The sequence below is a fragment of the Cucumis sativus genome, chromosome 2 (genome assembly GCF_000004075.3).
Source record: "Cucumis sativus cultivar 9930 chromosome 2, Cucumber_9930_V3, whole genome shotgun sequence".
NCBI classification, from domain to species: Eukaryota; Viridiplantae; Streptophyta; class Magnoliopsida; order Cucurbitales; family Cucurbitaceae; genus Cucumis; species Cucumis sativus.
In genome coordinates this window covers 21472322-21496819 of record NC_026656.2, presented here as the reverse complement: position 1 = coordinate 21496819, position 24498 = coordinate 21472322, and the positions used below count along the sequence as shown (strand labels likewise).

At 34.4% G+C, this 24498-nt stretch overlaps 3 protein-coding genes across 4 annotated transcripts; all 3 read right to left on the bottom strand.

The window, feature by feature from the left end:
* Positions 1 to 242: 242 nt before the first annotated feature.
* LOC101209274 (protein RRC1) lies at positions 243 to 14031 on the bottom strand. The gene is made up of 18 exons (XM_011651898.2): positions 13774 to 14031; positions 13086 to 13174; positions 12858 to 12993; positions 12647 to 12692; positions 7734 to 7794; positions 7500 to 7649; positions 7035 to 7154; positions 6779 to 6944; positions 5676 to 5788; positions 5522 to 5593; positions 4302 to 4523; positions 4144 to 4202; positions 3939 to 4023; positions 3679 to 3816; positions 2575 to 2799; positions 1694 to 2490; positions 1317 to 1483; positions 243 to 866 (listed from the first exon to the last, which is right to left on the bottom strand). Exons 2-18 carry the CDS (start codon positions 13158 to 13160, stop codon positions 622 to 624), a joined length of 2877 nt encoding a protein of 958 aa, XP_011650200.2. The 5' UTR covers positions 13161 to 13174; positions 13774 to 14031; the 3' UTR covers positions 243 to 621.
* Positions 14032 to 15222: 1191 nt separating this feature from the next.
* LOC101209762 (enhancer of rudimentary homolog) lies at positions 15223 to 18960 on the bottom strand. The gene is made up of 4 exons (XM_004138649.3): positions 18748 to 18960; positions 18031 to 18124; positions 16095 to 16215; positions 15223 to 15576 (listed from the first exon to the last, which is right to left on the bottom strand). The coding sequence occupies exons 1-4, from the start codon at positions 18748 to 18750 to the stop codon at positions 15486 to 15488; spliced, it is 309 nt and encodes a 102-aa protein (XP_004138697.1). The 5' UTR covers positions 18751 to 18960; the 3' UTR covers positions 15223 to 15485.
* Positions 18961 to 19990: 1030 nt separating this feature from the next.
* LOC101204527 (probable folate-biopterin transporter 6) lies at positions 19991 to 23576 on the bottom strand. 2 transcript variants are annotated; one of them, XM_011651546.2, is made up of 4 exons: positions 22837 to 23575; positions 21336 to 21440; positions 20897 to 21073; positions 19991 to 20812 (listed from the first exon to the last, which is right to left on the bottom strand). In XM_011651546.2, exons 1-4 carry the CDS (start codon positions 23458 to 23460, stop codon positions 20219 to 20221), a joined length of 1500 nt encoding a protein of 499 aa, XP_011649848.2. In that variant the 5' UTR covers positions 23461 to 23575; the 3' UTR covers positions 19991 to 20218. The 2 variants fall into 2 exon arrangements, with proteins under 2 accessions (XP_011649848.2, XP_031737442.1); XM_031881582.1 differs by lacking the exon at positions 21336 to 21440 and having other exon boundaries at positions 22837 to 23576.
* Between the last annotated feature and the right edge of the window lie 922 nt (positions 23577 to 24498).

Below are 24498 nucleotides of genomic sequence, written 5' to 3'. Positions count from 1 at the left end.
GACCGACGGAGAGGTTTATAGTTAAATAAAAATAGATGGAAAAGAAGTATATAAATGTTGAGGTTCAAGAATAAACACCATTTAATTCTGATTCATATCAGTATTGTTCTTTAAAGATATGTAGTGCCCATGAGTATGGATGAAAACATAACCAAATGGCCGAAAGAATGATGAGTGGAAACAACCATATGCTGGAGAAGATACGAATCATTTTTGAACTCTTGGAAAGGGTTGAGGCAAAGTAAAAGAATTTAAAACTCCTATACCAAACGGATTTGATTTTCAAGTTGAGATATAGGGAATGGTAAGGAAAATGTTGTGATACAAATGTAATATTTAGTATAAACATGAACATGGGAATTTTCATTTCAATGGGGAACATTACTTCCTATCAATTAACACCTTACCAGTTACCATACACATGATGAGCGAAATTCCCCTTCTCTCTCCACAACATCCATACCTTAGTTTTCTTAAAACATGAACTGTCAACAAAAATTACGATACGTTGTTTTTCTCGACATCTGACCTGCCTAAAACTCTCGCATCCCATGATTGCGATAGACCCGCATCCAGTTTTTGTAGAACACTTGGCTTGGCAAAATCTGATGGAAGGAATTCTTATTTTCCTCGTTTTCTCCTATCCCTATCTCTTTCTTTACCTCTATCTCGGTCGTGATCATCCCTTTCTCTGCTTCCACTCTTTTCTCGGTCCCTGTCTCGTGATCTTTCTCGCTCTCTGTCCATGTCATTTTCCCTGTCTCTGTCTCGGTTTGATGACTTTCGTACTGGGCTATCACTGTGGCTCTGGCTACGATGCAGCTTCCTTGATGACTCATGGCTATCATCCGGTCTATCCCTCCTCTCTGAACATGTACACAGGAAGAGGATTTTGAGTACAAATACCAACAAACTCATACTATAATAATTTATAACAAATGATTATAATCTATTGCAACTTTAAGAGAGAATGTGTTTACAGTAGGGCGCGCACACAACACCATATATTATTAATCGCATAAAATTTCCAAATTTATCATTTTAAGGGGGAAAACGTTAATATAATTGCACATGAAAACGACCAATTCTATCCTGCCTTTGGGCCAAAACTGATTCCAAACAGAGTAAAAAAAGACAGTTTTCCCCCACTATGAATACTTGTCAATTGATAAGAAACTAAAGTAGATAAACATGTAATAAACTAAATACTAGAACTTGAATAATTTAACTTAATAAAGTGTCACAAAGATCAGATCATAAATAAACTTAAAACAAATCTAAATCTTATGTCCAAAAAGTTATGAAATAACACTTACTCTTCCTTGATGCAGTCTCATTGGAATCCGACAGTCCGTATTCAGATTCTAGTTGTTTCCGATATATCAAAACTTTCCTCTCAATTTCCTCTGTACTTTTGATACCTCGTTCTTCTAAGGATTCACGGTATTCGATCAAAGCCACTTCTACACGTCTTAACTTTTGCCTGACACAATAAATTCACATGCAGCAAAATAAATAAGATTTTTATAGATATTTTGTAGATGTGCATAAAACTAAAAAGCTTCAATATAATGACACACTTAACGGGATGCATGGAGGTATGCATGGATCAATAACCAGCAGGGCCAACAAGCCACCAATTTTAAATCCTTACAAAGAAAGAAATCGTCAGCTTTAGAAGTTGACTGTGTACCTCTGCTCTTCATTCAACCCACTATCAGGTTGCATAAGGGCACTTAGCTCCGTAGTAATCTCCATCTCGTCAGCTTTACTAGGACCATCACCTGCATTTTCACTTCCTGAAGATGAATAACTTAAGCCGAGACCCCTAGTACCTCCTTTTTGCTCACTGTCACTTTCATCATCCTCCCTAGCCCATTTAGAGGCAGGCAAAACAGGATCATTTTTCCCAGACTTTATGAAGCCTTTTAGTTCAGGCTGTGGAATGGAAAGAGTTTGAGCCAAAGGCACAGAACCCATCCTTTGGAAATCTGCCTCATCGTCCCCAAAACGGCTCCAACCCGAAGTTTCTGCTGGACCTCGTTCAACTTTAGTCTCTCTTGAGCTACTTGAATATCTTCCAGAATGAGAATTACTATATTTTAAGTCTTCATCAAGTTCATATCCACTCAGTTTTTCTGCCTCTTCAAGACTTAGTAAACGTGCAACCATCATTTCTCTACCACCAACAAGAGACAACCCATTATGTCTGCACCGTCTTTCCAATTCTCCAAAGGGAAGATTCATTAACTCCTTCATAGCTCCTCCTTTGCCCATTGCCAATTCAGCATCTTGATTGATTTTACTCCCATCTCCTGAATCATCACAATTGGCCTTCCGTTCAATCTCAGGGGCATCACCACATAATGAATGAAAAGGGATCACACCAGAGTTTCCTAAGCGAAGAAACGTGGCTCGCAATCCATTGACATAAGCATCTGAGAACAGAAACCAATCGGACCACACTTGCAATAATTTCAGTACTCGTTCCTGCATAAACAGAGACGTATAATCAAATTAGCAAATATAGGAAAAACATAAGTTGATCTACAACAGATATAGGTGAAGTAATACCTTGAGGGCTTCTGCCGTAATTCTCCCTGTTATGCTGCGATATAGATCATTGAAGCTCTCAATGATGTCGGGTAATGTTGCTTCAAATTTTGTGCGGTATGCAGATGCATTCTTTACAGGAGCACTACTGTTATGAAGGATATCAGACACAAGCATCAACCTTGCAACTTTGGTTGGAATAGGAGTTTCTCTAAGCGTTAAAGATTCTGTTAGAACTTCAACTATCTGCAATTTGAAAAAGTAAATAGATCAACAAAATAAACAAATTTCCTTTTAAACTTAACACAGGAATACAAACATTCCACAAATCACGATAAAGTTGAATAACGTTTTTTTTTTTCAGAAAAACACAATTTTCATGGATGAAAAAACAATAATGAATAACATATTGGTATGCTTTTCAAGGGAAAATTTTCTTTTCTTTATTTTTCTTTTGAGAAAAAGAGAAGACAGTTCATTGAAAAGGCAAGCACACCAAAAAAAAGAAAGAGAGAAGAAAACAAAAAAAGAGGGAGAAAAAGAAAGTATTGAAAGTAGAGATGTAAAACAAACACAAATTTACATGGAAACCCTAATACAGGGAGAAAAACCACAATACTGATATTTCTTATGATAATAAAGGTACAAAAGGAGGAGTATTTATAGGCAACATGAGCCTTGTTAAAATAATAAAAAATTAAGGGAAAGTATATTTTAACTACCATTGGGCTTTCAACACAACCTAAGTCCACTATTTGTAACAGGAAGAATAAATTGTGTTCGATACTCAGTTCGAGTGCATAAATACAATTGCACAAGGTCACAAAAATATAGGCTATGGAAAGTATTATAATATGATAAAACTCTACGATTGTACAGAAGAGGAATAATGAAAATAATAAACCTGAGAACAACCATAAACAAATCACCCTTAACAAACAGATGAAATGAGCACCCTAAGAAGATGTAAAGGATGATCTAAGAAGTAGAAGAAAAGGCATACACATAAAACAAGTTGGTAGGCTTTAACATCTTAGTAGAGTAATATTGGTTTCAAGAAGGATAAAGAAAACCATCCATATTTGTTCACATGCATTTCAATAATTCCCTTAACGCCAGAGCTACCTCTCCAGCTGCATCAGCATTATCCAAAGCAAACCCCATTGCTTCCTTTATCTGACTCCTTTCTAGTGTCAATGCCCGAAGCATGTCCTCAAACTCATCCCTTTGTGAATCAGTTAATGTTCTTTCAAGCTCCATGCGCTATAGATGATCCCACACCCACCAAAAAATGAAAAAAGAAAGAAAGAGAGAAAAATCAGTTAGGTAGAATACATAATGAAGAAATGATAGAAATAACATCAAATTTTTAAAGTGACAATTACTCTGCTTCTTCCAGCAGCATAAGTGGGACCAGACTCCTTCTCAAGTTCTGGGCTTTTAGCAGTTGGAAGAGGTGGTGGAACCCATCTGTAGATTCAAAATAATTAACATTTATGGCATTTTTTCGAAGGCCTGATATCCATTACTATATAAAATAACAAATTAGATCCTGAAATTGCCCCTGCCAATAGTTTCAGACAAGCATACCTCCCACTACCAGTTATCATGATAAAAGGTTCAGTTCTCCACCTTTGAAGAGTATCCCCCTATATTCAAGTAGAAATAGAAGGCACATGTAGACTGTAAAGCAGAGATATCCTTGGTCTCTAAATGATAATTTGGATTAGTATACATGAGACATTTACCTGAGCAAATGAATAAAGTCGCCAAACATAGTAAGTATGTTCTTTTGAACCAAGCTCAAACAAGAAGTTGAAGAGAGGATTTCCCCGACCCCTCTCCATGATAGCTTGTTCAAAAACACAGCCTCCATCCAGAACATAAAGAGCCATAGTGTCGATGACATGGCGGAGATGATCATCCTCAGGTGGTTCAACAGTAATATCAGGAATGTTGGGTGTCAGAACCTAGCAATGTCAGTCAAAACATCAGTAAAGAAATAGAGTCTATTTTCAAATGGAAAAAATAAAGGGATAGACTAAGATCCAAATGCAATGAGCAGGGAAGGGACCATATTCAATTGAGAATGCAAGCCTCAAAGCTTAAGGCGCCAAAAGCTAAAATGTCTAGAGATAATCATGTTTATAAATATTGCTCCCTACACCTACAGTAACTCCTTAGACATGGAAGGAGTACGATTATGCTTTCTATTCCCAAATCTCCTTAAAAGAGGCTTAAGTATGTAAATTATAACTCTAAAACAAGACAAGCAGTTCAAATTATACTTTTAGCAAGGGCCAGCATTGCTTTTTTTTTTCTTTTAGGACAAGGCTAGCAATTGCTTAGATGTGCAAGAATTGCATTAACACCCAACCCTTAATTTACACCCAAATCATTAATAAATAGCTGCCGCCCAACACACGTCCAATATATATTAAAAGAGGAAGAAATAACACAACATATCAAGAGGTCTGAACAGTAGTTCTTTTTTCTAAAAGGAAACACACTTTTTATTGAAGTAACAAAAAGAGACGATCTCTCAAGGTACGAAAAGATCCAAGGAACAAAACCATTGGATCAGGAGGTCCCGACATTAAAAATTAAAAATAAACTTTAATGATTTATGGTTAATGATAATGTTGTACATCTTAGCAACTAAAAAGGCTCACAGATTGGTGAGTCATCATAATTCAAATATCCATCATAATACTTTACCTTTTTGTCAAATAAAGAGTTCAAATTCTAGGGAGGATGGTCAATTGAAGGTAGGAGAGTTCGGGAGTTCGAGCCAGAGACCTTACGATTATTAACCTACTCATATACCAATTGAGCTATGCTCGCTTTAATGGGGAGGATGGTTTATGCAATAATATTACCATATGCAAACATAGCATTTTGATAACCAATTTCAACCATAAAGCGTAAAAAATAATGGAAGTTAAGGTAGAAATTAAAGGTATCCTACCAGTTCAGAATTTTGATTTGGGACAGAAGTGACTGGCGGTCCTGATGAGCCAGATAAGATAACAGTGCCACCCTGTCAATCAAAGAAGGTGAAATCAAAAGGTGTCGAATTGCTCTAGTTTACTAAAAATCTAAATCCAGTAGAAACAACGAACCTCCTTACTTCTAATGGCCATATGACCGGGAGGAGGCGCAGGTAATGCTTGGGAAGGAAGAGCAACAGACTTTCCCCATCCAATTTTCAGCTCATACCCATAAACAACAACTCCTGCACATAAATGTTTTAACCAACTTATACTTTTCTTCTCCAGATACGTTTAAGGGTGTGTACAAAGCTTTCATGGTTAATGTCAATTTACTGAACACCAATGATAACAATTTTGAAATGACAAAGATAAACTATATATTAATAAGGAAACATAGAAACTCAAGAATAAAATTCTGGAATCTTGAGTCATCTGCTGAATTAATAATTCAATAATCATTATATAGAATCACATTTAACTGCCCAAAAAAAGAATCCTATTTCAACAATGAAATGGTCAATTCGATAAAAGAATCCAATTTCAATAATTCAATTATCAAAGGTCTTTATTTTGCAGAAAATTCAGATCACCCTTCCCCCACATTGCTGAACGGATGGTTAGGGGTATTCTAATCCAACTTTCAGATTCAAACTTCGGTAGGAATTCTTAATTAGAGACAATCTTTTTATGTCATTCTTAAGTCACCAATTGAACCAAAAGTTTAAGCTAATGAGTGAAGAAAAATTTAATTATATATCATCCAACATTCTCCTCCCTTATGGGCCTAAAATATGAAAAAAAACCCAACATGTGTAAATAACATTGCACAAGTTTGAACACAGGATCTCCTTAAAGCACCTGCTCTAATACCATCTTAAATCACAAATTGACCCAAAAGCTTAAGTTGATGGTGAAAGGCAAATTTAACTATATACATCATCTAGCAGTTATCTAAATAGAACTAAGACTTGTAAAATCTCTTGGTGGAGTAGGGCGTGTGTGGATCCCATGCCATAACTAGGATAGAGAAACATGAGTGAAGTATCAAAAGAATCAAAACTATTGCATAAAACAATGAAACTGCAAAAAAAAAAATTATAAAAAAGCAAATATCATTAGATAATTATTGATAACTAAAAGAAATACCATAGTAAAACATAGCAATTCACAATAGTTAACAAAAACTATGAGGCAGTAACTCCAAAATATAAATAAAACAAAACAAAACAAACCCTGCATTTCATCCTTTGCAGCCTGTCCATCCACTCTATTCATGAAAGCTACAAATCCACAATTTCTTTGCCGTCTTCGTTCCTCCTCTGTCCTTGGCCACATTATCTTTACACTAGCAATTGGTCCAAATCTTCCAAAAGTTCGAAGGAGGAAATTCTCATCAACCTAAAAAGGTTAAGATAAAAAAAGTGAATGGACTTTTTTCTATGCTAGTTACTAAAAAACAAGATACAGAAGAGTACAGGAAAAATGTACCTGTGGAGATAAATTTCCTACATAAAGGTTAGTCGTTTGAGGATCTCCATCATCAAATGATCCAGGGAACTTTCCACTGGGATCAAAGTCGTCAGGCAGTTCATCAAATCGACTAGATGGCTAGACATTGAAGAACAGAAACATTAGATGTGTAAAAAAGTTGACAAAGAAACTAAGTTAAATCTTACATAAGAGAGTATAATAAAATAATAATAAATATACTGCCCAGACAAACAAATAGAGGTGCATGTGTGTGTTACATAATGGAATACACACAAGAAAAAGATTTTAGTGCACAAGTTGTTATTTAACTTAGTTAAAGTACCTCCTCAAAAATCTCATTATCTGGCTTAGAACAAAAAACTACATCAATACGAATGGAAAAAAATGAAGTGGATAAAAATTTGGTCCCTGCTATCTATGAGAGATTAAAAAGGTATTGCACATGCTGCTGAAAACACCTACCGTTGAGATTTCTCCATGGCGTCCTTCCCGCCAATGTTCACGATCTTGATTTCGTCTTTCCCTCAGCTCTTGCTCATGCTTCAGCTCCTCCATAAAATGATCAATGTTCCTAGACTTCCCCTTTTCTTTCTCCTTTGGCTTTTCCAGCTCCTAGACGTTGTAAAATAGTTCAGAACAAAATACATTCCTACAGATTTCATCTGAAATGATAAAGAAACATGATAAGCAGATTACCTTCTTGTCAGATTCTTTTCCCTTGGATGCCAATGGAGGTGGAATGAAAGATGGCACATATCTGCAAACAAGTATCAAAGATGAACCTCCAACTCAGTATAGATTGCTCGAATGAAGGGAGGGAGTAAAGGCAGCAATAAATTTTGGCCATTCAATTCCAGCACAGTTCTCAAAAGTAGCTTGCTCATTTTAGACCTTCTTTAGGTGATCCCACACCCACTTAAAGCAATACAAACACTTCTAACTACCTAATAAATTACTTAATGAATGAACTAAATTGAATTGGTTAAGCAAACGTTTACCAGTACAAAAGCGATCTATGATTAAGTTTTCCGTCAAACAACATCAATTGAAGAATCCCAGTACCAAGTACCAACTTTGATCAATACAAGCCATCTTGTAGATTTAGCACACAACAGAAAGAATCGCAGCCTGATGCATCAACGAAAATGGATTTTCGGGTTTTGAACCCTGGCCCCAATAAAAATTTGAAGCACCTCACATGCACTCCATGCCTACAAACCAACAGTTGGTTACCCTTCTTTCTATCATTTTTTATTGGTTGGTTCATCCGAAAGGGATTTCTGGGTTTGGGTTCTGATAACATCCAAGAGTTTCTCTTGTAGATCTCGTTTACATGTCCTTTGCTTCAGTTCTCCCTATCAGCACATGCCTCAACTTTCTCCTCTCTATAAACTAAAAATCCAAGTAAACTTATTTGCTTAGCAAGTTTTGTATGAGACTGAACACCCAGCACTGTCTCCAGAGACATTTTTCTTTTATATTGAGCCTGCAATGGTATGTTCTTTGCAGGTGGTAGTTGGAGGAGGAACTTGACCATTTCCTGCCAGGTTGCTAGTTCGAAGTCGATACTTTAAGTCATCTCAGGATGCTTCATCTCTTAACAAAATTTCTGTTCAAATTTCAATGATAAAAGAGTTGATCCTAAACTCTCCCGTTCAGCAAAAGCAAGGAGTTTTGTGGCTTTTTGTTTTGGCAGTTTTATGAGTGGCATGTCAATCTTCATTATGATTTAAGGTGAAAAAAGGCCCTCCATTAGTAGGGAATTAGAGAGCAAACTAAAATTTGAGGAAATAAAACAATAGTTAAAAAGGATTAATTGAGGAATTATCCTAATTAACCTTAGTCTCCCTACATAAGGAATAGTAGAATTTTTAGAGGATCTGATAAACCGTCTAATTCTAAAGAGGTTTTGAAAGTTGTAAGGTTTAACACTTCTTTTATTGTATGTTAATCAAGCTTTTTCTAGTTAGTAGTTAGCAGCCTAGTCTCATTTGGGTATATTCTTGTAGGTAATGTTGGGACTACTTTAGCGTTTTTTCTTCTTTTTGTAAGTTCATGTACATTCTTTCATTTTTCTTGATGATAGTGCGGTTTCTAATTATTCTTATCCATTTATTTTTATTTATTGAAAGAAAGGCTTATTTTCACACCATCTCTAAACAGAGATAAAGAAGCTACACAATTTCAACTTCAGAACTGAATCCAAGAAACATTTACAATTTACCATTGCAAATAAAATAAATCTAGAATTCTTTTCTTCCAAATATTTTGAAGAAATCACATGAACCTTTTGGGCAACATTTTATTTATAGAAACAACTGCTTTCATTGAGAAAAAATGAAAGAATACAGAAGCAACAAAAAAACCAAGCCCAAAAGACCCCAAATCACTAATTGCCTCAAAGACATCTCAACTCTTCAACGGGTCTCTCCAACCATCATCAGACGTTCTTCAAAAGAAATAACTTTTCACTTAATTGCTTCAAAGATGAAGCTCAAGCTGTTCTCTTCTCCATCTCACCTAATCAAATCAATATTTTTTTTACCAACTTTTCATCTATCACCATATCAAATCAAAATTTCACCCACTTCTAGTTCAAAAAACAATTCCACCAATAGGGTTAACCTAGAGACTTCTCTGCCTGAAATCAGACCGTTTAACATGGGCGAGCTTTCTTGTTACTGGAGCTTGTTAGGGAGATACATAGTTCTCTTTTGAAAGAAGTAAGGATGTTAAAGAATAATATTAGTTTTTTCTTTTGTTGATCTATACTGAAATAAGAATGACAATCCTTTTTGGTAGAAACAGGAAAACTTTATTTCTTTCCCTTCAAATATTGTGTTCCTTCTGAAACACAACCGAATGATGCACTTTTTTGTTTCCTTCAAGCGTTGGGCCACACAATAACAAGTGGCATAAACCAAATGTCAAAACCAACAAAGTAAGACTAGGAATAAGCCCATTTTTCACTTCCCAAAGTCTCTCAACTGAGCCCCATTCACCATTTGTATTGCCAAAAATAAATCTAATAAATTGGCAAAATGTACACTTCAGTACACCCCCCCACCAAACATGGGCTTTTTTCCCGTCATATAATATATCAAGATTTCACTGGTTAGATGAAATTTACAAATGAGTGGGGAAAGAGGCCCAAGCTATTGAAAGTTACGTAAACCAGCCCAAAATGTTATTCCCTCAAATCAATCTGACTACTTAAGTACTCAATTGGTAGGTTGTAGCACCTATAAAACCCATCAAATGTTTCATCTTCAAACCCACTATATAATTTTGAAGTTGTTTCTGTCAAAACTACATCATCCCCCAGAATAGTTAAAAAAATTCCATCAAAATACTGAGACGCTAAAGCATCTTAAAAGCAGCATGCAGGTAGTTTTAGTAGAAAAGGCATTGGAAAAACAAATGAAGCCACCTCCTCACAGTTCACACTACTATGAATCACATAGTAGTTTGTATCACGAGGGATTTGAAGAAACCTTTCTTGCATGTGTTTGATGTATCTATTCCTCCATGGCTTAAGAGTCCAGAACAAGAAATTGACTTTTTCAAGCTCCTTATATCCCACAAATAACATTTTCCAAATTCACCAGTAAAGCTTCTCTCATAGCAAATGCTGTCCTCAGCCTCTGTCTACATTTTCATTGCTTTGGTGACATTATCTTGCTTGGTATACCAAAAAAAGGCGTACATTATGCCAAGATGTTGGAACGACTTGGTCAGGTGTATTTCATTTGAAGACCTAGATGTGGCACAGGCACGGGATGTGAATTGACTTGCAAGAAAGTGGTCTGCGTTAGTTGGCCCATTCTATTGTACTCCATGACAAAAGCAGAGGAATATTTGGATCACATTCTTTGCGTCTTTATGACTTTTGCCCTCTTGTTTGATTGACACAAGGACATCAGGGATTTGATCAGAGAGCTCCTCCTCCATCTGTCTTTTCGCGGAGGGAAAAAAATGTTCTTATAGTTTGTTGGGAATGCACTATTTCGTGGGACTAAGTATGAGCAGAAACATAGTTTTTAAAGGATTGGGGATGGATCCAAGTGAGGTTTTGGTCCTAGCTAGATTTCAGGTCTCTTTTAGGACATCAATTTCGAAGATCGTTTTGAGCACTTAACATTTTGGATGTCATTGTATTCTTTCATTTTTCCTCAATCAAGATTGTTGCCTTTAATATACCACACAATGTTTTTTTGTATGTCATCACACACACACAAGCACGCCAAACAGACTTCTGGGGCTCAAGTGCAAGGTGCAAAAAAAGGTGTAGGCTTTTTTTTTTAGGCACACTGTATATATAAAAAGTACTACATAAAAAGGAGAGCATAGTTGAAGTGGGAGTATGGGAAAACAAGCCCTAAAGTTAAACATAAGGAATTTTGCATTTAGTCCTAGTAAAAAATAGTCAATAACAAAGGAAAAATCCTAATTGTTATATTTTTCTCAAAATAATGAAAGAACCCCAAGACCCAGAGCTTTGGGCCTCACCTAAGGTGCACGCCTACTGTGAGACAAGGCACCATCCCTAAGCTTCATGCCTGGGATCAAGAAGTCCATCAATAGTACTAAAGGTTAACCTTGACTAATTTTCTAGTCTTGTCTATCAAAGATTTAACCTTCATTTCATAACAAATGAACCTCGATGAAGAGACTTCCTCAATTACATAAACTGACTTTTTTTCTTTGATAATTACATAAAATGAAATTCTCTTTATCCTTGTAACAAATTTAAAATCTTTCTTTTGAATAAGCACGTAGCACAACGGAGAACACTCGCAATTAAATTCTAACTTTCCATGAGAAAAACCAGGTTTCTAAAACCTTTTAATAAGATGGTAATTTCCAACTTTTGGAATAAATCATTGATTCGTTCCAAAGATGTATGTTTCCCCTAAAAGAATCTCAATTTTACAATTTTAAATCCCTTTTCAGAACTAATGCAAGTAGTAGTAAAAAATCACCAATTATATATAGCCTTACATTGCAAAAACGGTTAAGCAGGGTAAAAACTTCAGACAAATACATATGCAAGAAACTTAAACTACAAAATAAAGTGAAAATTGTCTTTTCTTCTTTTTCTTCTTTTTTTTCTTTTTCTTTTTTTTATTATATCCATGTGAGTGAGAGCAGGGTGAGAAACAAAATACCAAGACTGCAATGCTAGACCAGCTGACTGTTGCAACCAGAACTAAAAATAACTGTAATATGAAAATAGGCGGTCATTTGTAAATCAGATACTAATATCTACCACAGTAGATAGCTGAATTCAAGAATCTGAATTCACCACCGACTAGCAAGCCTTGTATAATTCAATGCATTGTACAAGATTATATTATGAAAAAGAGAATAAGGAATTTTGAACACTATGACAGGTCATAATGACTCTAATTCTTCCACGTAGCTGAAACAGTAAAGGCATTGAAATGTGCTTAGCAGCATAACTGAACAACATCAGGGCAGTTTCTTCTAGTTAAATCTTTAATTCTCTATTTTGTGCAAATCATTGTTATATTAAAGATTAGAAATTTCGAACAAATCTTGCCTCGTCAAAATAGCATGAATATGGTTAATCAAAAGCATTTCTTTACCTACTTCCCTTCTTTGGAACAGATACCCCATCTTTGGACTTTTCACCTGCCATCCGGGAACGAATAAAAAGGCCCATACTTTTATTAATGTGTCCCCAAAATAATAGAAAACTAGCTATTTATCCACATTGCTGATATAAACAGAATTATGAATTTAAAAGCTTCATCAGTAATTAACAAGTGCAATAAAAAGATTTGTAGTGGCACTGACCCTCAGATTCACTCTTCAATTTCTCGTTGGGGTTGATAGTTCCTCCACGAACAAAAGTCTTAGACCCAGGTGCATTATCTCCTTGAAATGACTCCACAAATTCCGCATACAATCGAGCAGTTTCATCTTCCTCTCTCTATAAAATGTAATGAAATAAAATTAATGAGACTAGTCAATGTCAGTTAGTGCCTCAGATAGTGAATCCGCTTAATAAGTTAGACCAAATACCTTCTTCTTTGCTTCTTCTTCCTCTCTGTGTTTTTGGAAAGGAGTCTTCTTCCGAGTGATGGAGAATGAACTCATGTTTGCATCAATTTCTATACAGCATTAATAAACGTTAGTTCCAGACACAGTAAAAAAAATCTCACGTCAAAACTCGAAACTCGATTCATAAATCACCGAGCACGACTGCTATATGACTAGTAGAATGGGATTGCTTGCTGATAAAGTTCAGAACAACCCAACACGCCTGGATTAACGCTCTTGCAATTTACGCACTAGCATAAAAACAAAGTAGCCAGGAATATTTTCCACAAACGAAGCAGAAATTAAGAAGACCAAACCCCATTTCTCAAGAAAAAAACCAAAGCCAAACAAATTTAACCCCTTTTTTAAATTCAGCTTTCTAAGAAAGACTTCGTCTAGCTGTTCAGTCAGTGAACCATAATAAAGCAACAGAAACGCGCGAATCGAAAACAGAAACATCAAAATACGCGACCTAAGATTGATAAATTGAAAACCGAACATAAACCAATAGTCTAACCATAAAGCCAGAGAAAAAATCATCCAAGAAAAGTAAACATTGATACAAAACCCAGCTCGCTTGGAAGAACAATAAACATCATAAAAGAAAAACTCCGCATCGAAGCACACAGTAGAATTGGTAGAAAGGGATGAAAAGAAAAATAGGACTCACAACGAAAATAGAGAGTCGGAAATAAGTGCTAGGGTTCCGGCAGAATGGAAGGATAATCAATGAAGGTTGAAAGTGGTTTTCCGTTGGGGACGGTGGCGCGATGACAAAAGGGAGGGGGCGGAGATTGAAGAAAAAGGGGTGAGATTTGAGTTGGGAGTGGAGAAGAGCAGAAACAGAGCAACCCGGGAAAATTAGTAATTATGTTACCCTTACCGCTGGGTACAAATTGTAGAGTCACGGTACATCTCTTATTCGTCGGTCACCCAATTTGTTTCCATTTTATACGGACCCTAAACTACGTTACTCTCCCATTTTACCCTCTTCTTATTTATTTATTCTTTTCTTTTCCCACTCCTCTTCTACCAACGTAAAGCTAAGCAAAGCCATCAAAATTTTAGTTCAACGGACCGTAACAAAGATCAATATGTAAATTTATGTTCAAATCTCTCCCTTCAACTTCTACTAAAGCTAAGCAAATATGTGTGAATTTAGACTAAAAAGCCTGTGTTCATTATTGGTGAGTTGTGGTCACTTCTTTTGTATACGATGATTATGTTAAAATTTTGTTTTTGTATCGTCTCCTCCTTTCTTTTAATTAAATCATTCATGCGTAGATAGTTGTTTTCTTTTTTCTTTGTCTTTTTAAGCGTAAATATTGAAAAATCAAGAAAACATCAAACTCAATCCAAATAAATGAAAATATACGTGTGTTTGTTTCTATGGAGAGTCTTGTATCTTAAGTACAACAATTGTAACAATGGAGATTGGAACTGTCAACGTGTTAAACAATTTTAATTTAAAGAACATTAATGAGAAACAGGCTTTGACATTTTTTAATTAAAAATTAACATGTTCTTTGTTAATGAGTTATAAAACAGTAGACAGTCTAAAGCAATGAAAACAATCCCTTTCTTGAGATTCTTTGACGAAATGTTGCATTTCCTTTCTTGAGATTCTTAAATAACAGATTAAAAAGTCACTTGTTTATACTTAAAACAATATTTTATTGTGCTATTAATGCAATTAACGCTTTAACTTCATTCAATCATATGTAAAATTTTGGTTGATTATGTTGAAGCATGACAAAAAGAAAACAGACCAAATCAAGCTTATTCCCTCTAAATTTCTTACAACAATTTGCATCTTCTTTTATTGAATTCTTGGCTAAATTTCAAAAAAAAAAATTGGAAACTATTTTTTTAGTTTTCAAAATGTTGGCTTGCTTTTTTAAAACATTGGTAAAGAAAATAGATAAAAAATCAAGAAATTTAGAGATAAATACTATGTTTATAAGCTTAATTTCAAAAACCAAAAACCAAATGTTAACAAATGAAAAAAAAATTCCGACTTCAGGCCATGCATGCCAACGAAATAACTAGACTGTGAAGGAGGATCAATCGAAGTTTAACAATGAAGCTCATCAAAGATGGGGAAAAGAAACTTGCCATCTGCAAAAGCCAACAGGCAATAACCTTGTAGATTATAACAGATACTTTCTGTAAAGGATAGGAAAAACACAATCAAATACCCTTTAGACATAGATGCACACACAGAAAGTTCAGATTCATGTATAATTGAACCCCGCAGATTGTAAGCGGGGCAGAGAAGACGGATAAATTTCTACACTTCATACAAGAGCATCTTTAACTTGATAGTTGGATGCAGAAGTTTAGAATGTTACTGAGAACAGATGCAGCGCCTTTATAATTGTCTCAATGTGCCAGTTTCTTCAGATGTTGAAATATCCTTTGTTTAATCCACTGCCGATCATAAGGCAAATAAGCCTGAATTGAATGTTCGAAGCTGCGAAGGGAGGTGGAAATCAGATAACATGCCATGACATCAAAACTAACATAGATGAATGGATATGTTTCGAAAAATGGATTCATGATACAGTGTACAAATGAATATGTCAATAAAACATGACTCCTATTTAAGGCCCATTTAAATTCAACTGCCTTTTATTTTGTAACTGACCAAGAGCTAAATATGTTGACATCAGTCTAAGAACTAAAATCATAAAAGTTCGCAATATATGTTCTTGTCTTTGTTCTTCCAAACTATCTTTTGGCATTCCTATTTAAGCTATTTCCATGGCAATATAAGCATGGATATTAGTGACGCCAATATCAAATACAGACAATAAAGATCAACCAATAGACCTCAAGACTCATAAAGCTTTTTTTTTTTCTTTTTTGAAAAAAAGAACATTTTGAAGATACTGGGAAAAACAGTTGCTTTTCCAACAACTCGAACTGTTTCATCTTTATTCCTAAGGGGTGAGTGAAAGGGAAAAGCGTGGGAAAGATAAGGCAGCATACACTAGAGCGCTCATATCGGCGAGGCCATCAATGAAATTGTAGAGATCAGCAATATCATAAGTGATATTTCTGATGGCTGGATTTAAGTCCTTAAGCTTCCTTTCATACAGCCCACATATACCTGTACCAACAGTTCAAAGGTATATTCCATAAGTTCAAATAAAAAACTAAATACATTTTTTTCTCTACTTTTGTCTTTTCGAAGCATCCATCTTTTCTAGTCTTTCAACATCCATGAGTGTCCAGACCTATTTAGTTTTATCTCAACTGAGCTCACCCAACAACTATAAAACTAATCATCTTACAGAATCTAGCATATAAAGAATTACAGTATATTAATATTTTAAATCCAAGTCCTCAAAAGTTTTGACTGACAGCTCGTCTCTTTTATTATCAGTTCACCGCATGGTCATAAAAACGGTTTCCATTCAAGTCACAGACTCACAACTAAATGATTTTGTATTTTATATAAACATGGAGCAAAGGTCCCAATCTGCATGTTCCTGTGTTTTTAGAAGAGCAACTAATCAACAATTGAACTCGCTATTAGACACATCATCCCCAATGCAAAGGTTCAGGTGGTACGACCACTAAGAAGGAAGATAGTGGAGTTGTTTATAAAGGGCTAAACAGCGAGAATTTTTGTTGAATAATAGTTTACATGACTTTCTAAGATGAATGCAATGCTCCTTACTCGTCCACTAGAAGGTTACCACAGTGGACAGGTCTCTTCATAAGCTACCCATGGGCCATGTCTACTTTAGTAGTTATTAGATTCAACTCTGACTTCTTCTATTACCTTGTTTTCTGCTTGTTGTTTGTTAGAGTATTGATACAATATTAAATTTGTCCATAACCCATCCGCTTAAGTTTTGAATCAATTGGTATCTAGCATGGTATTGGAGTAGGAGATCGTGGGTTCAAACTCTTGTAAAATCATTTCCTCCTCAATTGATATTGAATTTCACTTGTTAGCTCTTTAACAAATTTTGAAGCCACAATGGGAGTATCAAGAGAGTTGATATAATATTAAAAAAATTCCATAACCCATCAAAAGCTTTCGGGTCAATCAAAGTTGTGTAATAATGTGTACTAAATTCTGGTTAATTTTTAAATCTTTTAATGATCAATAGTTTACTTATCTGGACAAATATGTTGCAGGGAACGGAGAGTCAATTGTGAAAAAATTAGAAGAATACCAAGTTTTGTAATAATCATTGAAGAAATTGGAATATATAAATAATAACGCATAAGAAAGAAAAAATGAAGGTTACATTGTTATACCACTTAGAATGTGAGCCGGCAATATGGCAGCCAACATACCAACAATTAATAAGATGCTGACTTTGAGTTATTAGAGATAAATGGGGAAAAACACACCTAAAATTGTAATGATGCTCTAGAGGTACAATTTTGACTTCTGTATCATTTTGCACAACTCAACAGTAAAGATAGGTATGTGAATGTAATACCTTTGAAGTAAAAATTTAGAACTCCAAAATTAGGAGAATAAGGATAGAACGGTTGTACAACTTTAGCATGCACATAAAGGTCGTAACCATCAGAAATGCGAAAGCGAACAAGAAGAATGCCTCTTATGTAATAAGTTCAAATTATCCTTCAGATGCTGATGCTGATGCTGTCATATGAAACTACTTTGACTCTTACTAAATCAATAGACAGGCAAAACTTTTTGCATTATAAAAACTTTAGTGAAACTAACCAATCATCCAATGAAAGGTATAGAAAACTTTCAAAATTAGATGTTGATAATTTTACTTTTTACGTTAGTGTTTGAGAAGCTTGATCGCTTCCCCTAGCATGTTCTTTACCATAACATACTAAAATGTTTAAAGAAGTTCGATGGGTGATTAAACTTGCTAGCCACAACAAAAGTAGGTGAAAAAATAAATTTGAACATAATGATAAATCATACCATCCATAGCTTGACTTATTGAATCGTAATCCATAAAAGTCCTAGTTGCCCTGTTGTGTGACGTTTGCATAAGAAGAATGGTGTGCCTGTTAGCCTGAAGGAGATAGAAAAAGAATATAATTGATTAAAGAAAAACTCACCAATAAATGTGAGGGTAACTCTTCAGAAAATCAAAGAGAAGCTCAAACCGCGCAACCATCTTCTACTTCTTGACAAATGACATCATACCATGACAGCGTTTACGTTTATTCATCACATGCTCAAGCAATTTAAAGATATTACGTGCATTTACAAGTTTTATTTGTACAATATTGTCAAAACTATTCCCGAACGGAACTGAATCTCTTTCAGTGTAACATATGCAAATTTCTGTTTAAAAAGAAAAAAAAGAAAAACCTAACCCTAAAATCTGAGGGGTGTAAAACAATGGGGGAAAAGAAGCAAACGAACTAATTCAGCTCGGAGGCAGAGAAAGATACTTACAGTTACTATTCGATACGTTCATTGAGTAGAACAAAGATAGTGAGATGATTAATACTTTAAAATCGCATATATTGGGACGCGTTTCAGACTGGTAAGGAAACCCTAACAATATTCAAATAAGTGGATAGGCCAAATTCGTGCCGGGAATGTGAGATTGAAGCTTAATCGATTGAAAGAAGTAGAAAGGAAGAGTCGAGCAGAAAGAAAAAAGTTCAAGAGAAGGGTGTAAATTACCATGGAGAAACGTAGTGAAGGTGAGGTGAGAGCAAGCTCAGAGGGTGTGTTGTCGCGAGAGGATGGTCGGTGTGTGAGAGAGCGAGCGAGCGCAGGTAAGAACGACCGATAATGATTCGCCTGTAGACTTGACCATCGCAAAGTCAATCGAGGGCTTTCTTTTCTTTCGTTTCTTTCTTTTCTTTCTTTTTCTTTTTTAGTTACAAAATATTTTGGATTTAATTGAGTTACATGTGCGCTTTAATTAATAAAGTAAATCCACCGATTTTATTTTTAATATGTCACTAAAGTGTGTAACCTGTATGTATTGAACTAATAGCCATCTCAATTTAAACTCAACTCTTCTTCGTTTTAATACAAAGTTTAGATGATATTGGAATTGAGCGGTGTTAAAAGATAAATAAATAATATCCTCGTTTTTTCTATATATATAATCTAAAACCAACATTATTTTGCCAATAAGTTATAATATTAAAAAATCTCATTTGGCAACTCAAAAGATCTCATTTGACAATTCCAACAAAGGTCGTGTAGGTAAATGAACCGAAAGTGAAAAACTCTAATTTTGTTGTAATGAGCTAGGGCAAATACAATATGTACTAAATTAAGAATCAAAATGTTAAACTAAATAGATTAGGAATCAAATGTTAAACTAAATAGATGATGTATTGAAGTGCATTGGGCTTTATATCACTTGTTTATTTCACTTGTTTTCATATTTTAAAACCCATAATATTGCTATCTAGAAACATTAAAATCCACCTAACGTGGGCTTTTAATATTCTCTCCAAACCAGTCAGATTTTTATACCTAAAAAATGAATAAATTGATTAATTAATATAATTAACAATTACTGTCAACCTTAATTAATTACTGAATATAAACATATTATTAATACTCAATAACTTATCAACTAATACGATAATAGTTTATCTTGCCTTAGCTATATAAAACCACTTAATATAAAGATTATATAATCAACCGTTAATGTTTTAATTAAATTATTTTTATTGTTAAATAAAACTATTTAATTAACAATATTCATCTAATTTATGACACACATCAGTGTGCTTGCATTTGTTATATTCTATTTTATTAAATAATTATTTAGCTTTCTTATCTAATAAATTAAATACATTTTTCACATTTTTAACTTTGTATATTGATATATCCATATCCAAACAGATACATCTGATATCTATATCCATCCAACAATATATGAAATCCAAATAACACCTAAAACTTAAGAGGTAAATGGTTTGGAGCTGGACATTCTATTACAAAACAATTACAATTTTAATAAAGTCCATATGTTATTAACTCTATCATGCTCTATCCCCTATAGACTCTCTGACCCCATTCTTCTACAAAATTTCAACACAACAAAAAATGAACAATCCAAAATACCTCAAATTTATAATCCAATGATTCCAATCCCACATAACATTTCTAGCTCTACACTCTGTACACACTAATCTCGACCCTCGCTTTTCATAGAAACAAGAGGAATGTTATCCCCATCTTCCGAACTACTCTTTCTAACCATCGTATGATCACCCGGAATCAAAATGTCTGTTTGATTCGCATCGGGAACAAGAAAAACGAACCCCACAACCACAAATCTCAACACAGTTCGAAGCAGAACCACCAACCACAAGTTCCTAAAATCACTCCTCGTTACTCCAAACGCATGGAGCACCAATCCCCCGCTCCATTTCGAGCACAACGTCCCCAAACTATCAATACAAGCCAATAATGCAAAGAAAGTCCCTTCGATTCCAACGGAACATAGTCGAGTGTTCAGAACCATCATCGGCGTCCATCGGATTCGCGTCACGATTCGAGTAACGCACTCTTCAATCACCACGAATAACTCATCTGGAATTCTTAAGGCTAAATTCCAACGAAGGACGAAGATGACGTCGAGAAATCCGGCGACGCCGTAAAAGAGTTGAGCGAAGAAGAGGATTCGTCGGAATTTCAAGTCTCTAAGGGTTTTGTGGTAGATTAGTACTCCAATTAGTGACGCCGCTGAGCCGACTGCGTAAATTAGGCCTACCGATTCCTGCGATTCAAGAATGTGAAGAAAACGACATGACGTTTTTACGCAAATTTGAGTAAAAGAGACCAGGACGACATGTAGAATTACCTGAGAAAAGGCAGGTCCAGCTTTCTTGTCTGTGTACCAATAAAATTGTCCCTCGTGGGTACTTATGCTAAGAGAAAGGCATAAAAACATAAAAAGGGAAGGCCTCCACACGTGTGGATATTTGATGGCTTTGCACGTGTCTCTTATGGCCACTCCCACTTGCTTTATACTTCCTCCCTACATATGTCATGTAATAGTCCCAATAATACTTAGATACATTTTGGTCAGAGTTGTATTTTTGTGTCTCTCATTTTACTATTCAAAATACTTCTTACATTTTCTCATAAATATCTTGATTCAAATGGATGATTGTGAAATTCTTGCACATGTTTTAAAAACAGATAAAAAGCAAAATTAGTACTGTTTTTTTTTTTTTTTTTTTTTTTTTTTTTTTTTAAGAATTGGTAAAGTTGGAAGATATTGTTAGGGGGAGATGGACCTTGGACTTCCCATTATATTGAAGGGTGGGGGATGGTGTCTCATGTATGAAGAACCCCAACAAGACTACCAAGGCTGGTGGAATTGCCAAGATTCCAAGTGCTTCCTGTGCCCAAACAATCCACATTTGTAATGTTCGTTATAAATTAAAAATAGTAAGCAGTTCAAGGGCTAAATCATACCATTTTGTGCAATTACAATTATAGCGATTTTCAAAAATAAAAATTAGCTAAAGATTTTAATAAATACTTATAAAATTAGTGTATTATATTTATTTGAAGCAAACAAAAGTCTTAACGCACCATTTTTTTCCAAATCCAACACAATTTACTAAAAATTTAATGAAATTAATATAATTAAGAGTTTTAATTATAATTGATTATTTCCAAAAGTTTAGGGTTATAAATTGTTATTATTGGTAGTTTTTAACTTTTTAACTATTATATTTCTAAATTTAGTATATAAATTTGTAATCTGTATAATAAGAATTTGGAGATTGTGTTAATTTTTTCATCAATTATTTATCATTCATTATTAAATTTGATAGTTTAACTACCACTACCTAACCCGTTTAAAGTTTTAAACAAAAGATGAGTTGTGAAGTCATTGTTAAACAATTTATATAAAAGAAAATGAAAGATAATGATTTAAATGGTTTTAGATATAATATTTAAAGATTAAAATAAAATGTAAAAAGCTTATTAATCAAAATAGAATAAGAACTGTCCACCGAGATAAAATTTGATATAAATATTCTACCCACTATTTTTCCTCCCATAGTTAATAAACTATCGTATTAAGTAAAAAAAAATAGGACAACTTTATTATATTTGTTTTTTCGACCTTTTACAAAAACAATAACAATAAATATAATTAGGGTGTCTAAAAAGTACAACTACTTTCATGTATATTAACTTGGCAATATGTTATACATGGTGGCCATTCCGATTTCCAACTTCTTACTAAATATTAATTTCATGCCAACGTACCTATATTGCCTAATTACATAATATATTTAGTTCCATCTTAAGAAAATTCTTTATATTACAAAAGTGTGAAAAATATATGGAGTGGGTCCTATCGACAATATCGTGGAGTCCAATCCACTCGTATATAAACATGAGCTTAGAGTGTAAACAAAATAAATATAATACTTACAGTATTAGAAATTTGTTGAAATAAAATCCTACATCACACTTGAATTCCTTCTTTTATTGTTTGTCACCTTAACAGGCTAGTATTTAAAAAAAGTAAATTTGTGAAAAGAAAACAGGAATATGATTTTTATGATTTTAGGCACTACCTAACCGTGTATGGTTAATTTATATTAAATGATTGATGATTTATTAGTTTATTATACATATACATTTCTGTCCTTAGTTTTTGTTAATTTTATTTTAAATTGTTATTATTATAATTATAAGAAAAGAAGAAGATGCATAGAGATGGGTGAAATATTATTTAGAAAAAGGAAAATAAAGAGAGGGTATTAGATTAAGGACCTGAGCGCCAAGAAGATGAACAAAAAATCCACTAGTTGAATATCCAATCAAATGCCCAATCGAAGAACAAGCTCCACACAAGCTTTGCAAATCTTGGGCTAACCACTGAACTTCAATGCTATTTCTCACAATGCAAGCATCAATCGTCACATCCGCAATCGCCATCGCCCCTGAAATCCCAATCAAAAGCCCCAATGCTTCCAAAACCCCCAATCCCCCTTTCACTGCCATCCCAACCGCCGCCGTTGCTCCAACCACCCCCGAAATCACGAAATACGGCCGCCGCAAATACCCTCTCACTGGAAACGCGTCCGTTAATAACCCCCAAATTGGTTTCATCACCCACGGAATCGTGTATATCCCGATGTAGATCTGAACTACTGAGGGTTGTAGCTTTTGTACGTCTTTCCAGTAGTAATCGGAAACGACTTTGAAATAAGAGCCGGAGAAGCCGTGGCTTAGACCGTAGATGAGGATTACTCCGGCGATGAAACTTGGATGTAGCTCCGTTGAAAGCATTTTAAGCCACCGGAATGGCTGTAACATGATTGAGAAGAGTTTGTTGTTGTTGGTGGTGGTGGTGGTGGTAGTGGTGGATAGATTGGAATTTGGTTCTTTCGCCATTCTTGGAGGTTCAGAAATGAAGAAGGTGGGAGAAGGAAAGAGGACGATTCAATCTGTTTAATCAGGTTATTATTTGGGTAATTAATTAAATAATGGTTTTTGTAGTGTTTAACTGTTAACTCCTTCAGCCAACTTGTCTATATTAAAATTGTGAATAATATTTGAATTTAATTAATTGGAGAAATATAGTCAAACAAATATAAGTTTATGGAATCACTTTTTTATTATTATTATTCTTTGAGAATAGTTTATTGGATTGTTTTTAATTAAAGTAATTTAAATCTGTGATGATGATTGTGTGCACATATATGCATTTCTATCATGTGTGACCAAGAGATTAAGGCCGAACTTTATTTTCTTCCATTGATTCTCCAGCTGTCTTCTTTACGCCAAAAAGAGATATTTGGATAGTATTTTGTTTTTTGAAAAACTTATGTACTATCAATTATATTATTCTCATTATTTGTTCCCTTATTTATTTTCCTTCCCTTTTGTAATACCCTTACCTTTTAGTATTTAAGTTCATATTCTTCCTCGTATTTTGTGTGGAAAAATTTGAGACAAAAATACACAACTCCAAAAGTATTTATTCTCTTGATGTTACTAAACACTTTTACTCTGTAAGAATCTTCTGCAACCTATATATTGTCAACGGACAATATCTTAAAGTGTTTGCCGTAAAGAGAAGGAAACAAACTATCCCAACTGGATTAGTTCTGAATGGTCAAGACCCGCGCAGTCGCTGATGTTGTTTTAGGGAAAAACTCGGTTTAGTGTTTGTCTAATACTCGATTAGATTTGAAGTCTATATCGTATATCATATATATGTAATTCATTTTCTCTTTTTTTATAAACTTGATTGGAGAGATGCATTACAATTAAAAATCTTTCAAACTAATGATTGTTTTCTAATTTTATAAAGACAGACAACAAAAAAAATCTTTCAAAAAAAATCTTTTGAAAATTAAGCAACAATAACAACCTAACGGTTCTTTTTGTTTTTAAAATTTATTAAAACTAGTTTAGACATTTGAAAGT

Excerpts from the sequence above, each read along its gene's own strand:
- LOC101209274 (XM_011651898.2), bottom strand. The coding sequence starts at position 13,160 with ATGAGTTCATTCTCCATCACTCGGAAGAAGACTCCTTTCCAAAAACAC. Across the intron at positions 12,994-13,085 it reads AAGAAGAAGCAAAGAAGAAG|AGAGAGGAAGATGAAACTGC; the intron begins GTATTTGGTCTA and ends TACATTTTATAG. Across the intron at positions 2,800-3,678 it reads ATGCTGATGCAGCTGGAGAG|ATAGTTGAAGTTCTAACAGA; the intron begins GTAGCTCTGGCG and ends TTCAAATTGCAG.
- LOC101209762 (XM_004138649.3), bottom strand. Across the intron at positions 16,216-18,030 it reads AATAAGTCAAGCTATGGATG|GTATATGTGGGCTGTATGAA; the intron begins GTATGATTTATC and ends CTGTTGGTACAG. Across the intron at positions 15,577-16,094 it reads GCCGATATGAGCGCTCTAGT|CTTCGAACATTCAATTCAGG; the intron begins GTATGCTGCCTT and ends CTCCCTTCGCAG.
- LOC101204527 (XM_011651546.2), bottom strand. The coding sequence starts at position 23,460 with ATGGCGAAAGAACCAAATTCCAATCTATCCACCACTACCACCACCACC. Across the intron at positions 21,074-21,335 it reads AATATAATGGGAAGTCCAAG|GGAGGAAGTATAAAGCAAGT; the intron begins GTCCATCTCCCC and ends TGACATATGTAG. Across the intron at positions 20,813-20,896 it reads CTGGACCTGCCTTTTCTCAG|GAATCGGTAGGCCTAATTTA; the intron begins GTAATTCTACAT and ends CTTGAATCGCAG.